The sequence below is a fragment of the Leptonychotes weddellii genome, chromosome 16 (genome assembly GCF_054177405.1).
Source record: "Leptonychotes weddellii isolate Sample4059 chromosome 16, ASM5417740v2, whole genome shotgun sequence".
In the NCBI taxonomy this organism is placed as follows: domain Eukaryota; kingdom Metazoa; phylum Chordata; class Mammalia; order Carnivora; family Phocidae; genus Leptonychotes; species Leptonychotes weddellii.
Window position 1 is genome coordinate 49,229,666 of NC_138384.1, and position 10,843 is coordinate 49,240,508.

The 10,843-nt window shown below is 40.0% G+C and overlaps 1 protein-coding gene across 5 annotated transcripts in view; it reads right to left on the minus strand.

The window, feature by feature from the left end:
• Nucleotides 1–10,843, minus strand: part of LOC102735012 (uncharacterized) — a 23,102-nt gene that overhangs the window by 10,892 nt on the left and 1,367 nt on the right. For 2 of the 5 annotated variants that reach the window (XM_031017178.2, XM_081807735.1), the window contains exons 2-3: nucleotides 9,625–9,700; nucleotides 1,637–1,763 (exon numbers count right to left, since the gene is read on the minus strand). In XM_031017178.2, the coding sequence (XP_030873038.2) occupies nucleotides 1,637–1,763; nucleotides 9,625–9,657 (160 nt within the window). In that variant the 5' untranslated portion in view covers nucleotides 9,658–9,700. The other 3 variants (XM_081807734.1, XM_031017177.2, XM_081807736.1) reach the window with 3 other exon arrangements.

Here is a 10,843-nt window from a genome sequence, read left to right on the forward strand (position 1 = left end):
AATGAATCATGGAACACTACATCAAAAACTAATGATGTAATGTATGGTGATTAACATAATAATAAAAATTAAAAAAATTTAAAAAACTCTTCAGAGAAATATAACAGAATCTATAGCCTCTACAATGTTATTATTTATAGTGTCTGAGATAAAATCCAAAATTATTACACCTAAGTAGAAAGAGGGAAAAGTGAATCACACTCAGAAAAATAAGCAATTAATGAGGAGCTAACCAGTGATAACACAGATGTTGGAATTAGTAGACCAGGATTTAAAAACTGCTATAATAGGGACGCCTGGGTGGCTCAGTCGTTAAGCGTCTGCCTTTGGCTCAGGTCATGATCCCAGGGTCCTGGGATCGAGCCCCGCACTGGGCTCCCTGCTCAGCAGGAAGCCTGCTTCTCCCTCTCCCACTCGCCCTGCTCGTGTTCCCTCTCTCGCTGTGTCTCTCTCTGTCAAATAAATAAATAAAATCGGTAAAAACAAAACAAAACAACTGCTGTTATATCCATACCCAAAAATGTAAAGGAAAATATGCTTAGAATTTCTCAGCAGAGAAATAGAAATTATAAAAAAAGAACCAAGTGGAAAGTTTAGAATTGAAAAATATAGTATCTGAAATTTAAAAATTCACTACATTGGGGTGTCTCGGTGGTGCAATCAGGTTAAGCACCCAACTCTTGGTTTTGGCTCAGGTCCTATCTCAGTGTCATGGATCAAGCCCTGCGTCAGCCTCCGTGCTCAGTGCAGAGTCTACTTGAGATTCTCTCTCCCTTTTTATTTTTTTATTTTTTATTTTTTAAGATTTTATTCATTTATTTGACAGAGAGAGAGACAGGAGAGAGGGAACACAAGTAGGGGGAGTGGGAGAGGGAGAAGCAGGCTTCCTGCTGAGCATGGAGCTCGATGCGGGGCTTGATCCCAGGACCCTGGGATCATGACCTGAGCTGAAGGCAGCCGCTTAACTGACTGAGCCACCCAGGCGCCCCAATCAATAAATCTTTTTAAAAAATTCACTACATTGGCTTAACAAGACAGTGAAGAAAACACAAAAAGAGTAAGTAAATTTGAAGTTAGTCCAATAGAAATTATCTAATCTGACATACAAAGAAAAAAGATTTTAAATAATGAACAGATCTTCAGTTACCTAGGGCATAATATCAAAGGTTCTAATATACTTGTAATTGAAATACCAAGAGAGACAGCAGAAAAAATTATTTGAAGAAATAAAGCCAAAAATTATTCAAATTTGATGAAAGACATACATTTTGTTTCAAGAAGCTCAGTGAACCACAAGCAGGATAAAAGGGGCTTCTCAGAGAAGCATGGTGCATGCATTGTTCATTCATGCATGAAACACATCTTTTTGGGGCACCTGGGTGGCTCAGATGGTGGGGCATCTGCCTTCGGCTCAGGTCATGATCTCCAGGTCCCGGGATCGAGCCCCTGAGTCGGGCTCCCAGCTCAACAGGGAGTCTGCTTCTCCCTCTCCCTCTGCCCCTCCACCCCACTTGTGCTCTATCACTCTTTCTCTCTCAAATAAATAAAATCTTTTTAAAAAAGTTTTAATAATAAATAAAAATGTAAAGAGTCACTAATGTAATTCTAAATTATGCAGAGGAGAAAATATTCTTACCCAGTGATACCAGGTTCTGATAGTTCTCCAACATCATATTCTTGTACAAATTCCTCTGAGCAGGGTTCAGCCATTCCCATTCCTCCTGGGAAAAGTCTATTGCCACATCCTTGAATGTCACCAAGTCCTGAAATGACACAAATACACCCTTGATCAACCAATGCTCATTTTCATGCATAACTCCACGTTGAAGCTTTAAGTTGTTTCTACTTTATGTGAAAAATAGCCCTTGGAGGAGAAAAAATATTAAACCATTATAATATGAAGCTCCAACCTAAAATGGTAGTTATTGAAGTGTTAAATTGCACTGTATGCAAGGATGCTAACCTATTTCTTGGCATGTGGAAATACGGACAGTGGCCACAGGGCAGTAAATAAGAGCCTCAAGGAATGACTTACACCTGTGGTTGAACCTTTAAAAACAAAAAAGATTATCTAAATTGATTGTTTGCAAATGGTACTCTATGAGATCCTAGTGTTTCAGAAGGGAAGGGGCACTGAACTGATGGGGCTGATTTTATTTTTTCTTACACAATAAAAATAATGAATATAACTAGAATGCAATTTTCTCATGCTATGCCATTAAGAACTAGCATGACATGCCATACCAGAGTAAACTGGGTAATAATATGAGAAATCACCCAGCATTAAGACTACAACACATTCAGTCTGTATATTGAGTCTGCATACAACAAACCTATATACTTATGATAATATCAAAATGAAACCGAATAAAATTTTTAGTTTATTTTTTAAGTATTTTTTTAGGGATGCCTGGATGGCTCAGTCGGTTGAGCATCTGCCTTCGTCTTGGGTCGTGATCCCAGGGTCCTGGAATCGAGTCCCGCGTCAGGCTCCTTGCTCAGTAGGAGTCTACTTCTCCCTCTCCCTGCCACTCCCCCTGCTTGCACACTCTCTCTCTCTCAAATAAATAAATAAAATCTTTTAAAAAAATAAATAAATAAAGATTTATTTATTTTAGAGAGTGAGCAAGTGAGTGAGCAAGCATGGGGAGGGGGAAAAGGAAGAGGGAGGGAGAGAGAGAGTCTTAGAGTCTTAAGCAGATTCCACAGTGAGTGCAGAGCCCAGTGCAGGGCTCAGTCTCACTACCCTGAGATCATGATCTCAGCCAAAAGCAACAGTTGGATGCTTAACCAACTGCGCCACCCAGGTGCCCCTAATTTTTAGTTTCTTAAAGAATTAAATGTGTTAAGAAAAAAATAAACGTCCAGTTATAATCACCAGCAGGTTGTAAGAAATTTTAAAAAATATTATGGGCATTTTTCATATTCAGATTTGTTTATTTCCATCAAAAAGAAAAATCTTCATGCTCAGTGCCTTGTATACCAATGACATTGGTAACTGACTATATAAAGACAAAGCTATACACAGAACGTCTTAATTTGCTTTTTGACAGTAAACACAAGTTTAGAACAAAGTCATGATACAAAAATTTTTAACGTATGGGACTTCAGAAGATATATACACATTTGAGAAAATGTTTAGTCTAAGAATATTTTTTTTTTTTTTAAAGATTTTATTTATTTAACAGAGAGAGACACAGTGAGAGAGGGAACACAAGCAGGGGGAGTGGGAGAGGGAGAAGCAGGCTTCCTGCTGAGCAGGGAGCCCGATGCGGGGCTCGATCCCAGGACCCTGGGATCATGACCTGAGCCGAAGGCAGACGCTTAACGACTGAGCCACCCAGGCGCCCCGGAAAATGTTTAGTCTATTTTCCTCATAAAAGTATTAAAAATTTGTTGTTGTTGTTTATTTTTAATCTCTACACCCAACGAGGGGCTTGAATTCATGACCCCAAGATAAAAAATTACATGATCTTCTGACTGAGCCAGCCAGGCACCTGGTATTAAATTTTTTTTTTTCAGATTCACTGTGAGCTACTGGTTTTCCTGAATTCTGGATTGCCCCTTCTAGTTAGTTGAGGCTGCCATTTTGGCTGATACCCATCATTTCCCATGTTCTTATAAAACCAAATTCATTCACATGAATTTATCAAAGCAAGCAGTAGTCACATTCTTTCCAATATTTAGTATAATTTGGTCACTAGTAAGGAAATAGGTGTTTTGGCTATTCCCACAGAAAAATAAATTTGATTGCTTGTGATCCTGGTATTCATGGCTAATTATTTGGTATGTATACCATCAGACTTTTCCCAATGTTTATGTAGCTATCTTTTTTTTTTTTTTAAGATTTTATTTATTTATTTGACACAGAGAGAGAGACAACTAGATAGGAAACACAAGCAGGGGGAGCAGGAGAGGGAGAAGCAGGCTCCTGGCTGAGCAGGGAGCCCAATGTGGGGCTCGATCCCAGGACCCTCGGATCATGACCTGAGCTGAAGGCAGACGTCTAACGACTGAGCCACCCAGGAGCCCCTGTAGGTATCTTTATATGCATGTATGTCTAGTTCTTATTTTTTACTGATAATCTTATATTCAATTAAATAAATTCTAATTTATAGCATTTGAAGAGATTATAATTATTTTTTAAGAAAAAAAACATTTATTGCAAGGTGCAAGGTATCAGATAATATATGGGATTTCCAGAAGGACTAAAGAACAAAGTTTGCATGCTACACAACCAAAAGCTACACATCACGAGAAAAGCCCAATTAGACCAAGATGGTATTTTTCAAAAATCTCATTCTCCAGTGTCACCCACAGATAAGCACCTAACATGCTATGATTCGACCAGTAGGAACTTCAGCCAGAGCTGCCCCAGAACAACCAAATCCCTCTGCCACTATGTTGGCTTTAAAATCCTATATCCCTGAACTTAGCTGCTGCTTCCTGTTGCTGACTTCTACCTTCCACACATTGCATTGGAAGTCTCTACTTGGCATATATAAGTCATATATAGAACCCTATTTGCAAAGGAGTCTGGGTAACGCAGTTTTTAGCTTTCTGGTTTGCCCCAATACACAGTAAACAAAAACTGATCTTATACTAGGCCAACAAAAGCCTTAACAAATGTTAAACCCCAAAATTTTCAGGCTATAGTCTCTGTTCAGGATTCAGAACAACTAAAAACTATGAAAAGATGAACTTAAAACCTTATGTACTTGAAAACCTATACGTGGGGCACTGGGTGGCTGTCGGTTAAGCGTCTGCCTTTGGCTCAGGTCATGACCCCAGGGTCCTGGGGTCGAGTCCTGCATCGGGCTCCCTGCTCAGTCTCCATCTGTGCGCACTCTCTCTCAAATAAATAAATAAAATCTTTTTTTAAAAAAAGAAAATCTATACATAACTAATAGAGAGTAATAAAATTATTTTTTTTAAGATTTTATTTATTTGACAGAAAGAGAGAGAGCACAAGCAGGGGGAGCAGCAGGGGGAGCGGGAGAAGCAGACTCCCCACCGAGCAGGGAGCCGGACGTGGGGCTCAATCCCAGGACGCTGAGATCATGACCTGAGCCAAAGGCAGATGCTTAACCGACTGAGCCACCCAGGTGCCCCATAAAATTAAACTAGTAAAACAGACAACAAACTTAGGATGTGGAAAAATGGGAACCCTCATACACTGCTGCTGAGGAGGTAAAGTGGCATAGCTGCTTTGAAAAACAGCTTAGCAATTTCTTAGGAAGTTAAATATGAATTGACCATATGACCCAGAAATTCCACTCCCAGGTTAATCTACCCAAGAAAAATGAAAACGTATCTCCAAATAAAGATTGCACATTTCACTATTTAATGTATACTAATTCATTTATTTATGTCTATTTTCCCCCTCTGCCCCACAAGGGCACAGTCTTTGTCGTTTCTTGCTGCTCCGCCAAAATCTAAAAGACCACCTGGCATGTACAAGGTCAAAAAGTATCTGTTAAATAAATAACTTTAAAATAACCAGCAAAGGGGCGCCTGAGTGGCTCAGTCGGTTAGCCGTCTGCCTTTGGCTCAGGTCATGATCCCAGGGTTCTGGGATCGAGCCCCGCGTCGGGCTCCCTGCTCGGCGGGAAGCCTGCTTCTCCCTCTCCCACTCCCCCCTGCTTGTGTTCCCTCCCTCACAGTCTCTCTCTCTGTCAATTAAATAAATAAATAAAATCTTTAAAAAAATAAAAATAAATAAAATAACCAGCAGGGTTTTTTAAAAAAACTGCCTGATTCTAAAATTTGCTAGAAAAATAAACTTATAAGAACAGTCAAGAGAATTATGGAAAAAAAAAAAAAAAGAGAATTATGGAAAAGATGAGTAATGGGAAGAATATTAGCCCTTCCACATTATAAAACACTGTAAGTGCCCAAAGACACGGCAAAAATTTCCCCAAATGTGCTTTATACCATAAATTATTCCAAGGTCTCCAATGTCAGTATACCCAGTGAGATTTTATTCAGAGTTCCAAAGCAGAAGTAGATTGATAAAATGCTCACTGCTGATAAGTTGAGGACTTTTGAAGAATGACACATGAGGAGAAACAACAGTAATAAATGCTAATCTAGACTATTCACAGATTACTACAGTCTGCCAAAGATAGGTTCTGATAAATAAATACCCCAGGCTTTTGGTTGAGAACCCAAAGAAAGGACTACACCCCAGAATTGATGGTGAACCAGAAATAACCCAGCTTTCAGAAGGACTGAGGCCCTGGGGTACCTGGGTGGCTCAGTTGTTAAGCATCTGCCTTCGGCTCAGGTCATGATTTCAGGTCCTGGGATCGAGCCCCGCATCGGGCTCCCTGCTCGGCGGGAAGCCTGCTTCTCCCTCTCCCACTCCCACTGCTTGTATTCCCTCTCTTGCTGTCAAATAAATAAATAAAATCTTTAAAAAAAAAAAAAAAGAAGGACTGAGGCCCTGCCTCTAATCATTTCAGCTCCTGGCCCTCTAAGATTGAGTTGTTCTTAGCATAGCTGTGTGCCTGAAGCAAAAGTAAACCGTCTCTACCATGGAGAAATGGCTCATTGTAGGACTGGTACAGGAAGTATACAGGATGAACCTAGATATGCAGTATCAAAGTCGGTGTTCAACAAACAAAAAATATCCCACAATGATGGGGTATGACACAGGAGTTGCTAAAAGAGCGCCTAATGACCAAAGCTATAACAATTTGAGCAACAAAATAATGTAGTATTGAATTATAACCTAAATTATAAAATAAATACACATGAATCCATGCTAATACAAATAAATGACTGGATAAATAAATGGTGGACTTAGGCAGAAAACAGGGAATTACATAAAACAATAAAACATTCTAAAACTAAAAATGCAATAATGGAAGCTAAGATTCAATGATGGATTTAACAGTAGATTAGAGAATTGAAGAGACTTAGAGCATAAGCAAAATATACAGAGTAAAAAAGATCTAGCCTTTATGTAATTGTAATTTTAGGAGAGAAAGGGTCTGAGCTAATGTTTGAAAGATAGTGGTTGAAAATTTTCCAAAATTGGTGAAAGTCACCAAGCTACCCTAAACAGAACAAAACTGAAACAGTAATAAAATAATGTTGGAAGGTTGATAAAAAAGGAAAGTGTATATGTGTTTGGGGTTATTACTGAACAGAATCTTTATTATCTCTAGTAGTAAGTTAATAGGTAATATCTACAACAAAAATAATTAAGGAATAGTGTTCCAAACATTTTATTCAGGAATATGAAGTTAACTATCAGAACAGCTAAGACGTAAAGTGGTAACACTGTGGAGATAACCCAACTTTTCCTATAGGACAAATGAAGCGCAAAAAAAAACTTAACAGGAACGCCTGGGTGGCTCAGTCGGTTAAGCAGCTGCCTTCGGCTCAGGTCATGATCCCAGGGTCCTGGAATCGAGCCTCACATCGGGCTCCCTGCTCTGCGGGAAGCCTGCTTCTCCCTCTGCCTGCAGCTCCCCCTGCTTGTACTCCCACTCACTCTCTCTAACAAATAAATAAATAAATAAATAAAATCTTAAAAAAAAAAAATCTTAACAGTATGCAAATTGGTTCTTACCAGTTTGTGTGTACAGTAACACCATATACACCAAACTCTAAAAGTTCTGTATCTGGAAAATTATGTTAGATGATTCATAAAGTGTTCCTAATGCTTAGAAAGACACAGATGCCCAAATCCATTTTTCTTTTTGAATATTTCATTAACTCTGATAGTGGGAGATGGGGGCAGGGCAAGGTTTTAAAATTAATTTAATGTGATTTTAATATAAAATGTGTAATTAAATATTAGTAAGTGGACATTTGACTCCCATCCATATAACGAAAGCATGTTTTCCACTTGGAAAAAAATCTGGAATGGAGAACTTCTCATCTGGAAAATTAAGGTCTCCCTTTATATTCACAGTTCCTTTCACAAAAGGTAAATTTAAAATTATAAGATTAAAAACAAATACAAGAGGCGCCTGGGTGGCTCAGTCGTTTAGCATCTGCCTTTAGCTCGGGTCATGATCCCAGGGTCCTGGGATTGAGCCCCGCATCGGGCTCCCTGCTCTGCAGGAGGCCTGCTTCTCCCTCTCCCACTCCCCCTGCTTGTGTTCCCTCTCTCACTATGTCTCTCTCTGTCAAATAAATAAATAAAATCTTTAAAAAACAAAACAAAATAAAACAAATACAAGGGGGCGCCTGGGTGGCTCAGTCAGTTCAGTGCCCAACTCTTGATTTTGGCTCAGGTCATGATCTCAGCATTCTGAGATCAAGCCCTGCATCTAGCTCCCTGCTCCGTATGTAGTCTACTTAAGATTCTCTCTCTCCCTCTGCACCTCCCCACCCGCTCATGCACTCTCTATCTCAAATAAATAAATAAATAAATAAATACTATTTTTTTAAAAAACACAGAAATACAAGTAAAACTGAATGTAGTCTAGGGCACCTGGGTGTCTCAGTCGGTTGAGCCTCCAACACTTGATTTCAGCTTAGGTCTTGATCTTGGGGTCGTGGGATCAAGCCCTTACTCGGGCTCCACGCCCAGCGAGGAGTCTCTTTATCCCTCTCCCTCTGTTCCTTTCCTTGCTTGCTCTCGAGTGCTCTCTCTCTCTCAAATAAATAAATAAATATCTTTAAAAAAACCAAAAAAACCCAAAACTGAATGTAGTCCAGCAAAAGAATCAAGTGTAAGATGCAGGGAGCATTCCAAATCAGTTAAGAAAGAGATGAATTATTCAACAAATGCCACTCGGTCAACTAGAGAGGCGAGTGGGAGAAAAATGAACCCCTGACTCACTTACGATACATTAAACATTTAATGTAACAATTTAATGTAAATTAAGTTTAATGTATAAATTTAATGTAACTTTGAACCTTATCTTCACAGAAAAAAATCACCAAAATCAAATATAAACTTATCAGAAAACTATGAGGGGTAAAACAAGTCTTTTAGAAGAAAACTGGGTATCTACAGATCCTGGGGTGGACAAGGATTTCTTAAACAGGACCCAAAAAAACACAAGCTGTGAAGGGAAAAACCTATCTGTGCATGAATAGAATACCCTGGATGATATATGTCCCCTAAGAACTGGAAGGCAAAAGGGAGGTTTTATGTCTTAAATTTCATACTATATATATCACCTATTTAAATTTTTTAAATTTGCAAAAATTAACTATTCTAGTTAAGGTTTTTAAGGTAAACAAAGAAAAACATTTAAGAACTTAAGGATAAAATTAGAGATTTGAACAAAATTCAGCCAGAAGGATGATTCCTAATGCATTCTAAAAATAAGAGAGGGACAGCAAATGCACATTTTACTTGGAACCCAACTCACTTGTTCCAAGACACCTCTATTCCACATAACAGAAACCAAATCTTTTCCCAGGCGTCAATACTGAATTAAATATGAAGTGGCAAGAGGGGACTCAGAGGAGGCTCTATGCCTCATCATACTCAGTTTTACTTACCCATCAGGCAGTTTGCGTTAGTGTGCTCTGGGAAAAATGGGCACCAGGCCCGTCAAGACTGTTGTTAATCAGGGAATTTTCAAAAGAAAAGAAGCATTACTAAGTCCTAAAGAGTAAGACTGCCTTTCACGGATGAGAATGGAAGTAACTAACCTGGGATATGGCTTTCACTAGTTCAACAGTCATTTCCACCTTTCCTTCCTGGCTTCTCTTGGAGAACAGCAGTATCCTAGAGGACAGGCATGGAGGGAGAGAAAGGGGAGTGAGAAGATGAGGCCTGCTCTCCACTCCCAGAATCATCAGCCTAAAAATTCTGTCTTCCCCTTCTTCCTCCCAGCTTTCCTTAATTCCACTGCCCAAATAACTGGAAGATTCTAGGCAACCTATGGCCACTGAGGACTGTAACTTATAATTCTGTTTTTCTTATGCTTGAGTTCCTAAATTTAATCTTTTTCCTAAAAGTTGCCTTCCCATTCTTGGTCCTATTTTTATAGGTAAAGGTGGCTCTTTCCCTCCCTGCATCTCTGCTTCATGCTTTGACACAGTCTACAATTTGAAAAGCTGACTCCTCAATGCATCAGAAGCCAGGGTTATCATTCTCCACCCAAATCCCCACAGGCCTCGCCTGCCTCTCACGCTGGAACAATGGGCACTGGCATAATTTAGCAGCCGATTCTGCCACCTTCAGTCCCACCTCTGTCTTCGGTCCCTTGGTTTCCCTTCCTTTTTGTCACCCAGAACTGAAGGTATCTCCTGCTCCAGTGGGGGGCTCTAGTCAGTCGCCCCACCTACTGCTTTTTCCTGGAATTCTTGAACTGGGAGCAGAGAATTCTACTCTAGGATTCTTACCTCAGCAGCACACAATACCCAAAAGCAACACACATCAAGAAGCTGGTGTTCTTCCAAGTAGTCTCCCCATACACATCAGTCACTCCGGGCCAGCGACAAGCACACAGTGTGACACGCAAACACTGACCCAAGATCTCACCGACTTCCTGACCACAGAGGACATAATCCCAAGCACCCAAAGGAAGCAACATCATATGCAGTCACATACACCATGGTCTCGGAGGCCCATGTACACACACATGGTGATACACAAATATCACACACACACCCCCAATCTTATTCTCTCACCCATAACATGGCTCACTGCGCCCTCATCTCTGCCTTGCTCATGCAAGCACACTCCACAACCTAAAAGAGGCTCTATCTGCAAGCCTTCAGGGGACAACCTGCAGTTCACATGGTCTCCGTCCTGCTTACTCTGGTCTCACACACAACCACGTCACTAGCTTTCCTCTCTCTCACACACACACAAACGTGATGGTCTCTCACACTCCACATTCACACACAAAAACACACACATTCT